Source organism: Mus musculus, chromosome 11, assembly GCF_000001635.26.
Source record: "Mus musculus strain C57BL/6J chromosome 11, GRCm38.p6 C57BL/6J".
Taxonomy (NCBI): Eukaryota; Metazoa; Chordata; class Mammalia; order Rodentia; family Muridae; genus Mus; species Mus musculus.
In genome coordinates, this window is record NC_000077.6 from 59,211,016 (window position 1) to 59,229,744 (window position 18,729).

The 18,729-nt window shown below is 46.5% G+C and overlaps 1 protein-coding gene across 2 annotated transcripts; it reads right to left on the minus strand.

Moving 5' to 3' along the window:
* Positions 1-396: 396 nt before the first annotated feature.
* On the minus strand, positions 397-17,252 carry Arf1 (ADP-ribosylation factor 1). Of its 2 annotated transcripts, none has more exons than NM_007476.3 (5): positions 17,158-17,252; positions 2,325-2,508; positions 2,128-2,238; positions 1,806-1,930; positions 397-1,680 (listed from the first exon to the last, which is right to left on the minus strand). In NM_007476.3, the coding sequence occupies exons 2-5, from the start codon at positions 2,470-2,472 to the stop codon at positions 1,519-1,521; spliced, it is 546 nt and encodes a 181-aa protein (NP_031502.1). In that variant the 5' UTR covers positions 2,473-2,508; positions 17,158-17,252; the 3' UTR covers positions 397-1,518. The 2 variants fall into 2 exon arrangements, with proteins under 2 accessions (NP_031502.1, NP_001123880.1); NM_001130408.1 differs by lacking the exon at positions 17,158-17,252 and adding an exon at positions 16,861-17,147.
* Positions 17,253-18,729: the final 1,477 nt, after the last annotated feature.

Below are 18,729 nucleotides of genomic sequence, written 5' to 3' on the forward strand. Positions count from 1 at the left end.
TGCATACTTCTGGGCAGACCCCAAAATGTCCTGAGACTCATGCTGTTGCTTCTATGAAGACCTGTGCCCTGCAGGTAGCCACCTAAGCATGAGAGAAGACTAATTATCTAAGACCTCAAGGGGGTGAAGGTCAGTCCACTTAGGCAGGGGCCTATTCGGAAGGATGATAAACTTTGGATCTTCTAGTGGTCACACCTACCCAGAGATAAGCACTCCAAGGCCAGCTGCCCCAGTCTGTCACAGAAAGGAAAGGAAAGAAGCACGTCAAGACATCCAGATCTTACCAGATTACACTAGGGCTTAAAGGGCACCTGTTTCCCTGTTTCCTATAGCATGAAAAGGGCTCTCAATCTCAGGAAGAAGCCTGGCAGTGGTGGCACTGACACACAAGCCCATCAAATAGTTAAGAGACTTTATTCTAACAGCTATAATTACAGTGCTTGTCGAAATGAAAACTGAAAACAAGTATACAAAACAGTTGATTACTAATTGTGTATTGAAAGCGGTAAGAGGTTCCACGACACCAAATAAACCAGTTCTGAGATTTCCCCAAGATAAATTTAACAGCTCCAGCTTCTTCAGTGTTTATCAAAATACAAAAGAAAAAAGTAGAGGTCGTCTTTCGATGGCAAATCGGACCCTTGCAGGCTGAGGGAGGAAGCTACTTCACACATGGAGATGGGGGTGCTCCAGGATGTGGGTCTGTAATGGACCGACCCTCCCACCTTGCACGCACTCCTGCTGGTGAGACCCAGGCCTCCTGCCAGCGCGTCCAAGTGGGCCCAAGAGTAGGCTGGGTATGCAGGCTGCCATTGGGCCTTGCACACACCAAGTACAAGCCAGGCCCTGCACCCCACAATGGCTCCCAGCCTACCCTAGGTAACCGTGTGAGCACAAGTACAAGCACAATGCTATGGAATGCAGGTGACCCAAAGACAGGCGAGTCACGGGGGCTCTACTGTGACCATGCAGCGGATGGTGGTTTGTTCATCACCTTCTCTCCTGTTCCCACAGCGAAACAGGTGATCTGATATCTAGCATTCAGGCCATTAACTGCAAAACCTACACTAGGCATAGTCTCCGTTCTGTGTGTTCAAGTGTTCTTGTCCTGTATTTTTAACTATTTTTAAAAAATGCACTGAGTTTGGGTTAAAAACCAACCACCAAATGGATACCGACACCAGTCTACAGCCCAATGGCTCCCGGAGGCCAGGTGCCCCTACACCCAAATCCCTTCTCAGTACTGACAGTTGAGTTGATTCTCTTTTTACAATAAAAAAGCTAAGTAATATTGCATAGGAGTACCAGAAACTGCCTCAGTGGAAACAGAAACTATTTACATTAAATAAAAACCTGGCTGCAGGCTGCGTCTGCACATGTACAGCACGGTGCGATGCACACTGTGACCAACCCATGGAGACAGCTTCTGGCACTCAGGACCACAGAGTCGCACGTTTGCCACATGAGAGGAAAGCTGAGGGCGGAGAAGAGGAAGTGAGGGGGAGGGAGGGGTCTGGTTCACTTCTGGTTCCGGAGCTGATTAGACAGCCAATCTAGTCCTTCATAGAGCCCGTCCCCGCTGGTGGCACAGGTGGCCTGAATGTACCAGTTCCTGTGGCGTAGAGAGTGCAGCCCCAGCTTGTCTGTGATTTCGGCCGCATTCATGGCATTGGGGAGGTCCTGAGGAAAAGGAAGAATTAGTGGCAGGGACCACAAACAGCCAATAACCCTGGGTAGCCTTTCACCCCTCCTCTTTCTTCCCTGATACAGGTTTTCCTTCAGGGAAGGACCTTGCTGGTGCCTACCTGCTTGTTGGCAAACACCAAGAGAACAGCATCTCGGAGCTCATCTTCAGCTAGCATCCTCATGAGCTCTTCACGGGCCTCGTTCACACGCTCTCTGTCATTGCTGTCCACTACGAAGATCAAGCCTGAAACATGGCCACATTAGTGCACATACTGAACACTCCCCACCAGACCCCACAGGTTCTAGATCCAGTCCTTCCACTGGCCGTGATGTTTGGTGTGGCTTCATGCCCTGAAATGGCAAAGACCACAAGGCTCAGTGAACCAACTGTATCCCTTTGAGGCAAATATGAGGAATCTAGGACAAGGACTGGCTGCTTACCTTGGGTGTTCTGGAAGTAGTGGCGCCACAGCGGCCGGATCTTGTCCTGGCCGCCCACATCCCACACGGTGAAGCTGATATTCTTGTATTCAACAGTCTCCACATTGAAACCTGGGGGGCAGGACTGCAGCTGAGGGCCTCTGTATTTTGGATCCCCACACCCAACCCCCACCCTGGCCCTGGGCCCAGCTTCTCACCAATGGTGGGAATGGTGGTCACAATTTCGCCCAGCTTAAGTTTGTATAGAATTGTTGTCTTCCCTGCAGCATCCAGGCCCACCATGAGAATGCGCATTTCTTTTTTGCCAAAAAGGCCCTTGAAGAGGTTTGCAAAGATATTCCCCATGTTTGTGGACAGGTGGAATCGATACTGGCCAAAGACCTGGGAAAGAAAAGTGGTTCAAGTACTGTTATGTGCTGCCAGTGTGGGCCCTGTGGCAGGTCAGAGACACCTATGTAGGAGTCCCCTGCCCTAAGCCATGTCCTCATATCCCTCCTGAAATTTCATGGGAGGATGGGAGACAATTCAATCCTAGGTCCCAGGTGGCAGCAAAGAACCCTGCCCCCTGCCCACCAGACTCCCTACGCTCACCAAGGTCACACATATCAGTTTAGGAAGACGCAGATACCACAACAACCCCTTGTCTCCCAAGTCTAATCACTTGTCAGAATGAAGGGACATCTAACTACAATCAAGTATGCTCACACTCGGGAGCTGGCACTAAAAAGAGTTTTGAGAGAAAGGGCCTTTTTTGGGGTTTGTTTTGGTTTTTGGTTTTTTAAGACAGGGTTTCTCTGTATAGCCCTGGCTGTCCTGGAACTCAGAAATCCACCTGCCTCTGCCTCCCAAGTGCTGGGATTAAAGGCATGCACCACCACTGCCTGGCTGACACAGGGCCTCTTAAAACCTAACAGAGCTCTTCACAAAATCAGAAAAAACCACCTTACATCTCTATTCTTACTTCAAAGTGTCAAAGTATCCACAATTTTCAACTAAAGAAATAGTCACACTCTATGCTCAACACTACAAGCCAAATGTTCTACCAGCCCCTGGTGACAGCGAGACTAGACAAGCCCATAAGAACTGTGATGCCATCTCTCCAGGCATTTCTGTCTGCCCAGGTCATGGGAGACAGATGTTAAGACAGTGTTCTATCTCAAGTCGCAAGAAGAAAGAGACTCAAACAGTAAACCATTGGCAGCACATTCCTATAAGAGGATGACAGGCAAATGTGAGCTGTGTCCCTGCAAGGGCCTATGCATACTTAGTAGGTAAGGCCCACTGGAAGAAAAGAAACGCTAGGCAATTTAGTTGGTACCAATGTACCAGGGCCTATCAAATGTTAAGAGCTTCTGGGAAGGATAGTAAGGTTTCCCTAGGTCTGGTCTCAACATCTGGTGGCCACTTTGATCTTCACTTCTCATCCAAATGGATTTACTGCTTGCTTTGTCAAATGCTCATTGTTAACTCTTAATAAGAAAAGCAAATAGAAGGCCACAGTGCCTTCAGAAAGAGTTGTCAATCCTAGGTATTATCCAAGGCTACTGACCCATAGGAAAAAGAATGACAAAGTTTCCCTATAAATTGTCTCGTAGTGCTACCTTAACAGAACATCATACAGTGGGCAACTTGGCAACAACAGATACAGTAGACATCCAAATCATGGTCTGGCAGGTTGGATGTCTGACTCTAAGGTGAGGTCTTCAGCCGTATCCTTCAGGAGAGGAATGCCATAATCTCATGTAGCAAAGTGAGTGTGAACTTGCAAAGTCCTCCTCCTGATGGCCATTATCCATTCTTGAGGCTGGAACTTTAAGAACCAAACACTTGCCCAACGTTATTACACTGGGGTTCAATTTCCCATATAACTTCACTTTGGAAAGTGCATTCAAATCATAGTATGTGAAACACAAAGGATTAGTAGTACTATAACATGGACTATAGACAGGACCATGTGGCCTCCCCTTTTCACGTGCAGGTGTGTTAAGGGGCATTATGTGGAGGACTTCATACACCATTTTTCGGGGCTCAGTTCTGTAACCTCTTATTACATTGTGCAAACAGTTGACTTTTTAACACAGTCACTTCCACTAGCCAGTTAAGCAGGCTCTACAAAGAAAATCCTTCATTTTGGGGGATACCCCCGCAAGTTACACATTACACTGTCTTGTTCAGTGGACTGATGTGATGGCACCATGTCTGAGACATGGCCTACAGGACCCCTTCACACCATCTCTAGTACCCTCTAGACAATGTCCTCTTCTTAGGTAATGTAATCAAAAGTTATACAATATGATGCTTATGTTTAAGCAGATGAACATTCTGCACTCCCCAAAATGACTACCCATATGGGAATAAAAATATTAGGAGAGAGAAAAAGGAGATGTTGAGGATTACACACTCAATTCTTCACTTTATCAGCTAAGACAGAGCAATGATACTTTAGCACTAAAGGCCTTCTACTTCATTTTTTGTTGCTTTTTGTTTTGTTTTGTTTTTTTGAGACAGATTTCTCTGTGTTACCTTAGTTATCCTAGAACTCAACTTCTTCTATAGAACAGGCTAGCCTTGAACTTACAGAGATCCACCTGCCTCTACATCCGAGTTCTGGAATTACAGGTGTGTGTCACCACTTCACTTCTTAAGTACTCCTTCCTCAAAAAGTTCCCAGAAAAATCCCAGGATGGGTTCAACAGTACAGAAGCCACAGTGACTAAACCCCAAACAAGTGAACAACTGGAGTCCCTGGGACAGTGGTCATGGATAGGATCCAGCCGTGAGTACCTTCAGCCCCTCATGGTGTGTAAGAGCAGTTGAACCACAGGACAGAGATATGGGGCACTCTCAGAATGCCCCAGAAGATATGAACAGAAGCAGCTCCTCAAAGCCTAGCTCCATCTCTCTTTAAAAGCCTCTCTAAAAGCCTTTTTGATTCCAAAAAGCAAAAAGGGAGCCTTTTTGACTGGAAGCAAGCCAAAACAGGAGAGAGACTACTTAGAAACCAAGTCACCAGGGCTAGAGAGACAGCCCAGAAGTTAAGAGCACTGACTGCTCTTCCAGAGGACCTGAGTTCAATTCCCAGCACCCACATGGTGGCTCACAACCATCTGTAATGAGATCTGATGCCTTCTTCTGTTATGCAGGCATACGTGCAAGTAGAGCACTCATATACCTAAATAAACAAATCTTAAAAAGAAAAGCCACCACAAAAAAATCAAACAAACAAACAACTCAGGGTAGGGATGGAGCTCAGTTGGCAGAGCATCCATGAAATCCCAAGTTCAATCCCCAACACTACATAAACAGGGTATGATGTGCATGCGTGTAAACCCAGCACTAGGTAGATAGAGGCAGGAAGACCAGAAGTTCTGCCTCAGCTACTCGCAATTTTGAGGCCAGCCTAAGCTACAAGAGACCTCAAAAACAGTGTGAGATACGGTATTTCATGCCTTTAATCCCACCAACCAGGAGTCAGAGGTAGGTAGCTCTCTGAGGTCAAGGCCAGGATGGTTTAAAAAATAAGTCCCAAGTAACTTGAGGGAGATAGTGAGACCCTGCCTCAACAACAATAGAACACCCCAAAGCCTGAATGTATCAGTACAGAGGTCCACCAAGAACAGGATACTGGAACAAAAGAAAATGAGGGACACGAAAAGTTCAAAATGAAGGCTCACAGAAAGCAGAATAGGAAAAATATGAACACGATGACAGAAAGTATGAGGCTAATCTGGAACATATAGTGAGACTGTCAAAGAAAAAGGAGGAAGAAATCTAGATGTTGAGTCATGCCTAGAATCCCAGCACTGGGGCTAGCAGATTCCAGCCAGAGTCTGAGACCTTACCTAGGAAAAACTAAGAAACAAAACCAACTACCAAACAAAGGAGGAAGAACATGAAGACAAGACGACGGGAGAGGAAAGTGGAAGGAAATGAGAAGAGAAAGAAAACAGATGGACAGGACAGATTGACAAGAATAACTACAGAGGGAGACTCTTAGCTAGGCAGAGGGAGCACATGCTCTAAGAGCTGCTGCCTACTGCCAAAACACTCTGTGACAATGACAATGCAGTCAGTGCTGGTGGGAGGAAGACTCTCAGGCAACGCTCTTTAAAAATTCTGAGATTATGGCTCTCAACCTTTAATTCCTACCAATTATAGATAGTTAAAAACAATTTCAACATGACAAGGCTTCCCATGAGGATCCAAACCAGGCAAAAGAAAGTGAGCCCAAGATGAATTAAGAAGATGCCAGAGAGCAGGAAGCACTCAAGTATGGGGGAGGGGAGGACCAAGGAGGCAATACACATAATTTATTTTAAACAAAAAAGCTCCACAGATACAGCTTAACTATCTGCTCAGCAATCAGTTGTCCTTCTAAATCAACACATCAAAAATGGTGCACGCCTTTAATCCCAGCACTTGGGAGGCAGAGACAGGTGAATTTCTGAGTTCGAGGCCAGCCTGATCTACAGAGTGAGTTCCAGGACAGCCAGAGCTACACAGAGAAACTCTGTCTCGGAAAAAAAAAAAAAAAAAAGTTACCAATGGAGAAACAAAAGGGATCCACCAGAGGTGACTAGGGTGCCACCAGTGTGCCAGGGGGGCTTGGTAAGGCAGAGGGGACATTAAGATAGCTCTTTATGTTCAGATGCTGTGAAGAAAACAATAGTTGTTGTGCTCACTATCCATGTATGAGCAAATATATGACCCCAGTAAGGTTGAGGCAGAGTTTAAGATCCTTGGCTATGAGTAGGGGGTTGAAGGACAGTCTGAACTACGTAAGACCCTGTTTCAAAAGGAAAAGCAGGACCCCCCCCCCAAAAAATCCAGAGGAAGATTAAGGGGAGAGGATATGTGCACCCCTCTCAAGTCCCTACAGTAGCAGACAGACACCTTGAATAACTGTGTCTAGTGGCGGGGACCTCAGCCAAGTTTGCCTGCATGAGTGTCTCATTGTCCAGGACTACTGTTATTCAGTGCTGCTTTCTTGCATGTGATCTGCACAGCCCACAGCTGAGTGTGCTGGGCCTAACCTGCCTTCTCTATGGAAAGGCCATGATAACCACAGTGAACATTTTCTTTCTTTTTAACAAGAATCACCTAGGAAGAAGGAAATAGAATTCAATGATGAGTTCCAGATTTAAGACATTCAACAATGCAAGCATGTAGATCCACCCTACTGTTCACACAGGCACTTCTTTGTCCTCATAGGGCCCCAACCACTGCTTCTAGAACAGACCCAAACCCAAAGGAGCCTCCACAGAGAGAAAAGCCTAGTGGCTACAAGGGCCAATCATCACCAGAGACTCTGGGTACAGGCACTGACTGCTTGAAGCCAAGTCAAGTTGCTGTCACCTTCCCTCTTCAATCCCACACACAAGCTAAACTTGCTTTTCCGGTTCTTCTGCATTACTCACTCCATCAGCAGGCAGTGAAAACAACTTTCCCAGAGAGCCTCTTGCTGGTTTATTCTGCCTACCAAACTACCAGAGGGAGTGCCTCAGGCAGGAGGACCCACAACCACCAAGTTAGTTGGGGGTCAAGAAAGTTCATTCTTTGGGGAGGAGAGGACAATGGTTGAAGTAGCTTCTCCTCTGGCAACCACACTCCCTACACCACCCTCTGTACAGACCCTCTTCCTGGTCTCTTAAGTAAAGGCGAGAAAACACAACTGAGTCCACACCTATTCCACAATAATGAATGCAACCTGACTGGTTTAGTAGTTGAACAGGGGCCTGAGCAGCAGCCAAGCGATAGCCAGGGGAAGTCAATCATCCTTCCACAAGACTCAGAAAAGGCCAGACAACCTTCTTTAAATCGGACTGTGTAGGTTTGCCATTTTCCTCCAATTATTACCACTATTTTGAAAGAATCCCAGTAGAAAGAGAAGTTTTCTGCTCTGGGCTGCAGACTCAACAGAATGTTCTGCCCTGACTAGGACTCATACTTACTACCTGAATGAAAAATTGGTGCTGTCTTAAGAGTTCCTTTTAGGGAACTAGAAAGATGGCTCAATGGGTAAGAGTACTTGCTGCTTTTGCAAAGGACACAGTTCCATTCCCAGCACCCACATGGCAGCTTACAACTGTCCTTAACTCCATCCAGTTCCAGGGGATGTGAAGCCCTCTTCTGGCCTCTGCAGGAACTGCATACAGGGACAACACTAAAACACTGGAGCCAGAGCTACAGGAGATCTGCCTCAAAAATAAAGTTTAGCCACATCCATCAAGGGTATATTCTCAGTTATCACATTTGAGGAAACTTACCAATTTTAAAACTTTTCTTAAAGAACTTGAACACAGTATAAAACACTTTCTAACTAAAGTTTTTAGTAAAGAGTACCAGTGTTCAAAAATAAAATACATGAAAACCTGCAACTTTAAAGGGGCTTTAGTGTCATGTACAACATGACCACATGTTGACCTCTGTACACACTGCTTTTTGTACATTAACAGAGACTGAGAATGTCTGTTGCTAAAGCCGCAGGTCTTCACATGCCCCTCAGCTGAACATTCCAGGCTTCTAAGTATGTCCATGCAATCCAAGTACTGCTCTACATTTTGTCGTTATTTCATAAAATTTGCTTAAGAGTAAAATTGAATGTGCTGATACTAAGACAGGCAAGCACTCTTGGAAGGGCAAAACTGTGACTCAATCAACAGTTGCACACTGCCTCCTCGAAGCTTCTTCAGGGCAGGGGAAACACACCAGGTCTGAATTGTAGGTAGGATGATGAGTGAAATTGAAATTAGAGCATTCTTTGCAAACTTAAGGTGAAACCCCCCCCAACACACACACACAAATCAAGGTCTATACCCATACTCAAGTTAAAACTCTTAAGTTTTTGAACTACAGCAACTAAAATGCTGAACCTCATCTTTATATTGTTTCTCCATTTATTCATTTATTTATTCATTCATTCATTCATTCATTGCTTTTTTTCCGAGACAGGGTTTATCTGTGTAGCCCTGGCTGTCTGGAACTCACTCTGTAGACCAAGATGGCCTCGAACTCAGAAATCTGCCTGCCTCTGTCTCCCAAGTGCTGGGACTAAAGGTGTGCACCACCACTGCCTGTCTTCCCTTTATTTTTAAGCATTACCATTTCTTAACATAACTAGTCTCAAAAAGGTGAAACACATTCACAGCCACATTAACTCTATACATCAGCAGCTCTAAGCAAATAACTGAGCTACCATATCACCTGTAGTAGAGCTACAATAAGGAATTCATGAAACAATTTTTGAAACTTCTAAAGGCTCCAATGGGGATACATCTTGCCACATTGTTTGTGTAAATCTTCTTAAAGCAGATACCTACTGTTCTGTGTCTTGTCTTCCTCTCAGGAACAGAATCTGGACTTGTAACTGGAGTCAGGGCTTCCAGAATAATTGCACATTCTGGAGCTTCCTGCAGCACTACATGCCTACAGCACCTACCTAGGAGCCACAGAACCACACCCAAACACAGTAGTTCTCAACCTGTGGGTTTCAAGCACTTTAGGGGGTCAGGTATCAGATATCCTGCAATTCACAATAGTAACAAAATTATAGTTATGAAGTAGCAATGAAGTAATTTTATGGTTGGGGGTCACAACATGAGGAAAGGGAACAGAAGGGCAAAGCAATAGATAAGCTGAGAAACACTGTCCTAACATACACTGCTACCGTATTTCTACGTTGGCAGGAAGTACAGAGAGCCTCTACTCCATCTCACTGGAAAAACTCCAAAACTATAGATACAGAACTGGAAACAGCAGCAGAGCACTAGGTTTGCTCCCCCAAACCATAGACAAAACAAAGCAAGAAACATACACAGGCATCAACCAAGAAACACATCTAAAATGGAGAAAAGCACAGTATGACAACACAACCGTCCTGAAATCAGGGGACAAGGCTCAGCCTGGCCCTCCCTAGTGACCCTGTAGCCACTTGTTCTGTCTTCATGTCAATCGACATGATCACATGACTGCCAGCCTAGGATAAGTCTGGTGCTTCTAAGGAAGTCTCTATCCTGACTCCTTGAAAGAGCCAGGTTGGCTGTAACCCCAGACCCTAGCCCTTTACTCCTTTCCTGAACACATATATGGAGCATACAATTTGTATATAGGAGACAATTCCACCTGGCTATAAACAGATGCAACTTATTTTGGTCACAGAATGGAATTGAGGAGAAATGACCTAAGGTCATACCCTGATCTTACATCTTCAGATTCACATCCATGTTGGCTAACATGCACATTCTCTAACCATTGAGGGCTCCTGCTGAAGCAATGAGGCTGAACCTCCAAGTGGCTGTGGCTTCTCAATGGCCACCCCTGCTCCACTGGTCTTTACAGAGGGCATAGTATGCACAAAGCCATGCCAAGTATCACATACCCACATATAACACCACCATCCCTGGCCTCAGGAGAAGCAGGAGGACCCAGAAGAGCATTAATTTTTGTTGAAAGGCAAATCAAAGTAATACAGCTTTGCCAGATTATCTCTTTATGAGCTTCCCCCATGCCCAGAAAACACCACACACACACAACCCCCTGCCTGTGAGGCCAATGGATCTGGACCTGGCATACTACTAAAGGCCCACTAAAGAAAAAGGGAACTGGAACAACCAACAGCTAGTTCATGGTGCTTTCATAAAATAAGCTCTTCCTCAAACCAGCTACAATTGGCAGGGTACTGTTCTACTGAAACTCAATGTTAATGGTACATTCAGCCATACTTTGGACAAAGAGTCAAGATGGCCACTAGAGTACTTAATGAGCTTGAATAATTCAATCTTCAAAACTTGACTTTCCCTATCACCATGGTTTAAGATCTGTAATCCTAACACTACAGAAGCTGAGACAGAAGGACTGCCCTGAGTTCAGGGCCAGCCTAGGTTATAGTTTGAGATTGTCTCATGACAACAAAAACAAGGAGCTAGAGATGGCTCAGCTGTTAAGTACTGCTCTTACAGAGGACCAGAGTTCAATTCCCAGAACTTACATCAGGCTGCTTATAATGGTCTGTAATACAACTCCAGAAGGATCTGACACATCACTGCCTCCTTAAACATCTGCACTCACATATCCCTATAAAGACACACACAGACACACACATACACACACACACACTTTAAAAATTAAAAAAATATTAATACATCTTTTAAATTAAAAAACAAAAGCCTCTCGAAAAACCAAAAAACAAAACCCTTATCTCTACCTTTGGGAACTTTTATTCTGAGGGTAGAAGTGTCATGCCCCTTCTTCTGAAACCCTTGCTCTTCAGGTAGAAACAGAGGGGTAAAGTATACGGGAAGGCTGAGCTGTCACTAGGCTCCCTTCAGCTCTGGTCCTGCCCCGCCCTGCTGGAGTGAGGCAGACACACAGGACAAAGACCAAATCCCCAAGTCCACTGTCCTTGCTGAGCCTGGCACTGCTAGCCACACATCACACACTATTTCCCCTACCATCTCAATGTCAGAAAAGCTTCTCTAAGACACTATAAAAGTTTTTTCCTCTAACTTAGGTGACCGTCACCCAGTGCATTCTCTAACAATTGCCCCTATTCTCTGGGTAAGGCTCTTCCATGTTTCATATTCAGCTTTTCCATCAAAATCTCCCTCCTTCCCAAATTTCCACCCAGTTCTTCAGACCCAAACCAAGGAGACTTGCTGCCTCCACCTCCCACTACACTACAACAAGTCAATTAATCAGGTGCAAAGTGGCACCATTAATATTAGGACCCTCACATATAGTAGCTATGAGAATTATCAGGTGTCCACCATACCTTCAAATCCACTAAGTCTGCCACCCAGAAAAAAAGCCAACAGACAATCTGACATTTGCACAAGATTGAAGATTGCCATGAGCCTACCCCAAATGACATCACAGGGACACAAAGGGAAGTAACTTCTATCAAAACTCTGCTTTATTTATTGCTAGGCCTAGCCATTCCCTTGTCCCCACGAGGACAAGGGGGGTGGCTGGCTACTGAGGCACTAAGTGCCAACCATAGCAATCTCAAGGGCATCCCATCTCAAAGAAGTACTTTTTTTCTCTGAAAAATAAGGACATCTTTTGTTAAGGTACTGAAGAGAACAAAATACACTATCCTTGACTTACAAGATAGTTAAAGTTGGGTTCCTGGAAGACCTGAAACATCTGTTAACATGATGCCAAAGAAAAGTATCTTTCTGTGATCAAGCTTAGGCTATCACAGAGGGATTTTCCACCTACATGAAAACCACACAAGTGGCTAAGTGCCAGACATAATGCCTCCCTACATGATAGAGCCAAAGGGTTCCCACAGATTTCAAAATACCCTGAGGACTACAAAGCTGCTTCGGGGACCAGGGCACCCTTTCTCTAGTCTTACCCTCCCATACAGCTCCTGGCAGGGTTCCAAACTCAAGAGTACACTTACCCAGCTCAGAGCCCTCCTATCAATTGTCCTGGGCTACTAAGAGGCCTCTGGTTCCTCCCTCAAACTTACCAATCTTTTTCTATCATCTCTGCAAAAATGTCACCTTAGAGGTGACATTTCTGCCTCCTTGGGTTGGTAACACCCATACATGTTGTTTTAAGGAGGGGGTGGGTGGGTGTAATCTCTCATTGACCCTGGAGCTCACTAATTCAGCTGGAGTGGCTTACTCACAAAGTCCTGGCGATCCTCCTGTGTCTGCCTTCCTCCTGCTGGGATTAGAAGGTCTGTGTGTGAAGTGGGGATTTAACTCTGGTCCTCAAGCTTGCTTGTGCAGCAAGTATTTTACTCACGGAGCCAACTCCTTAGTTAGTTCCTTTCAAGACACACATTCACTGCAGTATAAATTACATATATTTAGCCAGGCATGGGAATCAGAGGCAGTCAGATCTCTGTGAGTTCAAGGCCAGCATAGTCTATAGAGTTTAGGATGGTTAAGATGAACACTCCAATACCATGCATAGACAGGCAGCTTTGTGCCCAATGCTGAGTAAGGCTACCACTTCCATCTTCTTCCACTACGCCCCTTACAGATACTCCTTATCAGAGGCAAAAGCAATGTTGTTTTTAAAAATTAAAAAGTTTAAAAGTTAAAACACACACGTGCACACACAACTTCAGAGAGGCTAATCCTAATGACTCAGGAAAAATCTACAGGGCCAACAACATGGAACAACATTTACGCAGTTTTAAACTATGTACAAGTTGTGCTTCTATGTAAACACTTCTACACTTTAACTGCTAGAGACTTGGGGGGGGGGGTGCACAGACCTGGGAACTGAATGAAGGTAAAGTGACAGCACAGAGGAAGCAAGGTATCCATCAAATTTAGTCCACAACTGGCAGCTTTAACCACACACTTCAGTTAATCACAATGATATGTCCAAAGTCTGATATAACTTGACATAATAGAAATGCTAAAAGCTGAAAATAACACCAATCAAAATTTCACCACCAAAGTCACTAGAAGATGGGCGTATGTAAATATAACTGGCTGGATTCAAACAAGGAAGAAGTGCATTGTTATCTACAGAAGAACAGGAAGCTTCAGAGAACACTCACAACGTCAGGCCACCTAGACTTCCTTCACTCTTCAGCACTGAGTCTCATTAAATCTAGAAACCCCTTTCTTGGCCACATGCACCTAAACTATACCAACAGAATTAAACAAAACAAAAAACTTGTTAGAGGACAACTAGAGAATCTAGGCCACAAACATTCCTGTTTCAGTATATGGTACTGCAAAAATATTTTGACAACTGATTCTGACAAAAAACAAGAAAGCTTTTGGAAAGAACTCTGGTTAAAGCATCCCTTTAACAGGTATACTTACCTTAATAAATACTAATTAGAAGACTTTTTAATTCTTTCACACACTTCTTAATTCCTGAAATGTCCAATGATAATAACCAAGTCCCACTCACACTACAGCAGTGATTCTCAGATCCTCAGATATGGGGAGCTGCTGGCCACCTGAACTTAATTGCCCCCAACAAGTCTGTAAACTATGCCTGCCTAGCATGGTGGCACAGCTGTAATCCCAGCAGGCTGTGATCTCCAGAGGGCAGGCAGGAGGATCTCAAGTTTGAGGAAAATCTGCACTACACAGTGAAACCCTTCCTGATGAACAGCACCAACAAAATATTGGCCAGCTGTCCTATTTTCTGTCAATTCTGCTCTTATCACTTAAAACTTTCCCTATTATCAAGGCCTGCAGAGAGTGCCACTGTTCCTAGTCTATTGGCTGCTGAAGGCTACCAAACTGTTACCACTGTGAGTAAAAAATCAGGACCCAGGATCAGATAAGTGTGTGGGGTTCTCATCAGTCTCCCGACTATCTGCAGCAGCACAGGGTGGGGGAACTCGGGGGAACACCTAAAAGGTCCCCCTGGAAATAGAGATTGGATGTGCCTACACTAACAAGTTTTCCAGCTAATCAGGTCACTTGACCCACCTGAGAGGGCTGAGTTACCCTTCAGGACATTGACAAACCGTCCAAGCTATTATCTATAATCTGTATCACAATCAATATTGGACACAGACGTTGGTGTGTAATGAGGAATCCCAATGTATACACACTCCCACCCCCAGCTACCTTTTAACTTCTCAGTAGGCAATGTCAAATCTTCAATAGTAGATAGAGAATACACACAAAAAGATGCTATTGCGTGTCAAATCTCAAGTCAAAGAAATTTCCATTTTTCTCTCCTTACCATCTCTGACAATTTCATGAAAAGGTCAAAGAGATTCAAGAAAGACAACAGGGAAGACCAGGAATGACAGAGCAACCTAGAGCAGCACAGCCTTTGTGATTACGAGTAGATTTAAACCTGTATATCAGAGCCAGGAGGTGGTGGCTTATGTCTTTAATCCCAACACCCAGGCAGATTTCTGAGTTCGAGGCTAGCCTGGTCTCCAGAGGGAGTTCCAGGACAGCCAGGGCTATACAGAAAAACCCTGCACATCAATGTAACATTTAATTCTAAGAATCTGAAAAAAAAAATTGACCAAACAATTTCAAAGCATTGTGACAAGCTATTGCATGAACTTGCACAACAAGTTTTTTCTCTTGGTTAGGCTGCCTGACACTGGGTTACCACAGCAACTGCTGGTCTAATTTACCTTTACTTTAAAAAAAAAAAGAAAGAAAGAAAAAGAAAAAGAAAAGGTATTTTGAAGCCTGTCTGGTCCTGGGCAGAGGAAGCAGCCCAGTGGAGCAAAGATTCTGAATATCCGTTCTACAAGGGGCAAGGGGCACAGTGGACGTCCCAGATGCATGACTTACAATCACAGCTGTGTGAGGGCCACAGAACTAGTTACTGCTACTTTCCTTTCAGGATGAGTAGACTGAGTATGAGTCAGCTGTTATTCACACTGCCTTAAACCTTGTATGCAGTGCTAGAGATCCAAACCAAGACTTCACGAAGGCTAGAAAAGCACTCTACCATCTAGCTCCTAAACCTTTTTGAAGTAGCAATTCTGTACATCTGCCTCACAAGCAAGAGAACAGTGTGGTGATCCAGTGACTCAGACCCATTTTCAAATCTAAGGATAAGTGAGAGACATTCCAATAAGGGAAACCTTTATGCCACAGAAGACAATGTAGTTCACACATCTGTGACTGGCCCTTACACCACACAACTCTCTGGAGAAACAGAGAAACCAGGTAGTAACACAGTGCATCAAATCTCATAGTTTAGGCTATTTCTGCTAGTGCTGCTAAAAGTTCAAAAGTGAGGACACTATAGTCACCTATGTCAGGCACTGTGGATACTGGCTAAGACAGAGGAGAGACACGAGGCCAGCACACAAAGCACCATGGCACCTCACTAGTCTTCTGACAGACACGGCAGAAACCACCAGAATCAGCCTGCAGGAAAAACTGCTGACCACTAGTTGTGAAACAAGAACTACAACAGAAGACTCCAACATGGGTTGTGGCATCAACTACTGGGCTCTCCAATGACTTCTGGGACCAAGAGCAGCTGACCCTTCCTTTCCTGACAAAGCAGCCAGTTGCTGTTTGAATGGGAGAATTCCTTCTTGATGTGAACAGAATCCCTAGCATTTTGCATTTGTTCTATGTAGCTAGACCATACAACATATGTAGCTACCTACACTACAAACTGACATGGCACGACCACCCTAAATGGACAGCCAGAATTGTGTACTGGACCTGGTCTCTGTACCTGCGGACTGCTCAGAGGCCGGGAACGGGTTATTCCATGGGCAGGTTAAAGATTCTCCAATTCAGAATGGCCTTTCTAATCCACCCAAAAGTGCATAAAGGAGCCGGTCAAGAGGCGAAACAAGGCTCAAACCCCTCCGGGGGCCATCGGCACCCCAATGCAGATCTCACCGACGATATTCGGGGCCCAAATCACGGCTAATTGGGGATCACAGTGGGTATTCTGGTATCCCCCGAGATCCGCAAATGCGCGTGTTAAATCCCAGCACCTGGATCCGCAGTTCGGAGCCCCTGTCCGACACCTGTCCCTTTCCCTTCCCCCTTCCTACAACTTCGGTCCTCCAGGCCGACAGGAACCGGACTCGAGAGACAGAAGAGGAAGACCTCGCCACCCGAGTGACCTTGACGTCGTCTCGGGGCCACCCGAGCCTCAGTTTCCCCAAGCCCGCGGTTCATGCCGTATCTGAAGCGGCCGGCTAGCCTTTAAGAAGGAAAACCCCGTGACCCCCCGAACCCTGCTCCCCGCTCCCAGGCTCTCGGGCCGTGGAGCCTAGGAGAGGCGCAGAGAGGAACAGCAGGAAACCTGGCTTCCTGGAGAAGAGCCGGCGTCCTGGCCGGACTTCCGGGCTGCGGCCCGCGGCGGGCGGCCAGGCAGGCGTAAGGGCCGCGGAGTGGGGGAGGGCCAAGCGGCCGTGGGCGACGCGGGACTCCGGGGCGTCCCGATCCTCTGTCCGGCCTGCCGCCGAGCTCACTGAGCATAGACCTCAGGCCGCCCGACCGGACTCGGTCCTTAGCAGCCGCAGCTGAGCGCCCCCTTGACTCCCACGATGACCAGCCCGCGGCCTCCCCAGTTTCGGCCTCAGCGCGCCCCGCGTCTCACCTCCGCGGCGGCTGCTCCCAGCCAGGCGTTGGTTTCGCTCCCACAAGATGGCGGCGCTGACGGCAGCCACGTCAGCGCCTGCCGCGGGGCACGCCGGGGGAAGAGGGCGGGCACGCAGAGGGCCCCGCCCCCACACGGATGGCGCTTGCGCGTCTGCACTTTGTAGCCTTCACGGGGCGGAGCCGAGGTCGCTCTGTTTCCGGATCGGGTCCCGGGCTAGCACTCTGGCTCCCGGCACTAGAACGAGCAAGGGTGTGGTGTATGGAGTTCCGTGTCCGCCGGCGCGTGCGCACGCGCGCCTTCCTGCGGAATTCCAGCCCATTCCGCGGATGCGGGGGTTGAGGCCAGTAAGCGTTCTAGAGCGCCAAGGTCAGAGTGGGAAGGTCGTGTCAGCCCTAGGAGGTGTAATGTCCTTCTCACAGTACCCCAGGGTCTCTGATATTCCAGCTGGGCCCTGGAATTGAAGAGAATGATGTGACCGACAGATGGCCAAAGTGGGAAGAGGCGCAGGCCAAATGTCAGACAAGCACCATGTCTCCACACTGGTCTTGGACCTGTGTGCACGCTCAGAGCTGACTGAGAGGACCAGACACCTGCATGGGCATAGCACTGCCTGAGAGGCAGTGATGGGGTGGCCTCCTTCAGGGTGCAGGTGAGGAGGAATCCGTTAACTCTCCCCATCGATGCAGGAATCAGGCCCAGGCTCTGTCCTCCCTATCCAGTTCTTCCACCCCGTGTGCTGTTGGGAGAAGTCCCACAGGTAGGAGATGTTGAGGGCCCTGGGAGATTCTTTTGAGCCTGGAGCCCTATCTATTGAGTTAGCAGGAGACAGTTCTGTTACCAGGGCCTGCTTCAGCCACTGTTGTGTCCAGGCACAGGGTACAGGGCATCCTCACTGTGTTTGGGGGTTGAGACCTCCAGAGCTTTCTCCCCAGAGTTGTGGGTGCTGAGCCTGGCAGGATTCGATGCAATAGTCACCTTCTTGACCCTAACACATCCCTTTCCATCGCTCAGGGCTCCATTTTCAAATGCTGCTTCTGTAAACGTCTATGGGGGTGCTTGCCTGTTCTCTCTCACCCTCAACACACAGCAAGTGTTTATACAAAGCCTTGGGTGTCGCTGCCTGCCACCAACCCTGGAGAAATGGCAGGACATCTCCTGAGACCTGTGATTCCAGCCATGCCAGAAGCCTGTCTTAGCCTCATGGATAAGTCGACAAAGAGATGGGGTGTCCAGAAAACCGCAGGCTAATAGTCAAGAACCAAACTCCCTTTCTGTACCTAAAAAGGCTAAAATTATGAAAAAATGGAGACAGGGTGGTAGTCATTCTGTTTATTGTAATGTGACCACTGTACATTGTAGTCCCGCTCAAAACATCACTCTGTACCCCGTAAATAATTATTTGTGTCAGTTAAAATTTTAAACAGCCTTTGTAGATATTTAATATCCACATGTGTAATGGATGATACATTTGAAGTGGATACCTACCTAGGCAGGCTCTTCCTACCTCCCCAGGTCAGCTGAAGCCACAGTGAAATTTTCATATTGCACATGAACTTTGAATGTTAAATT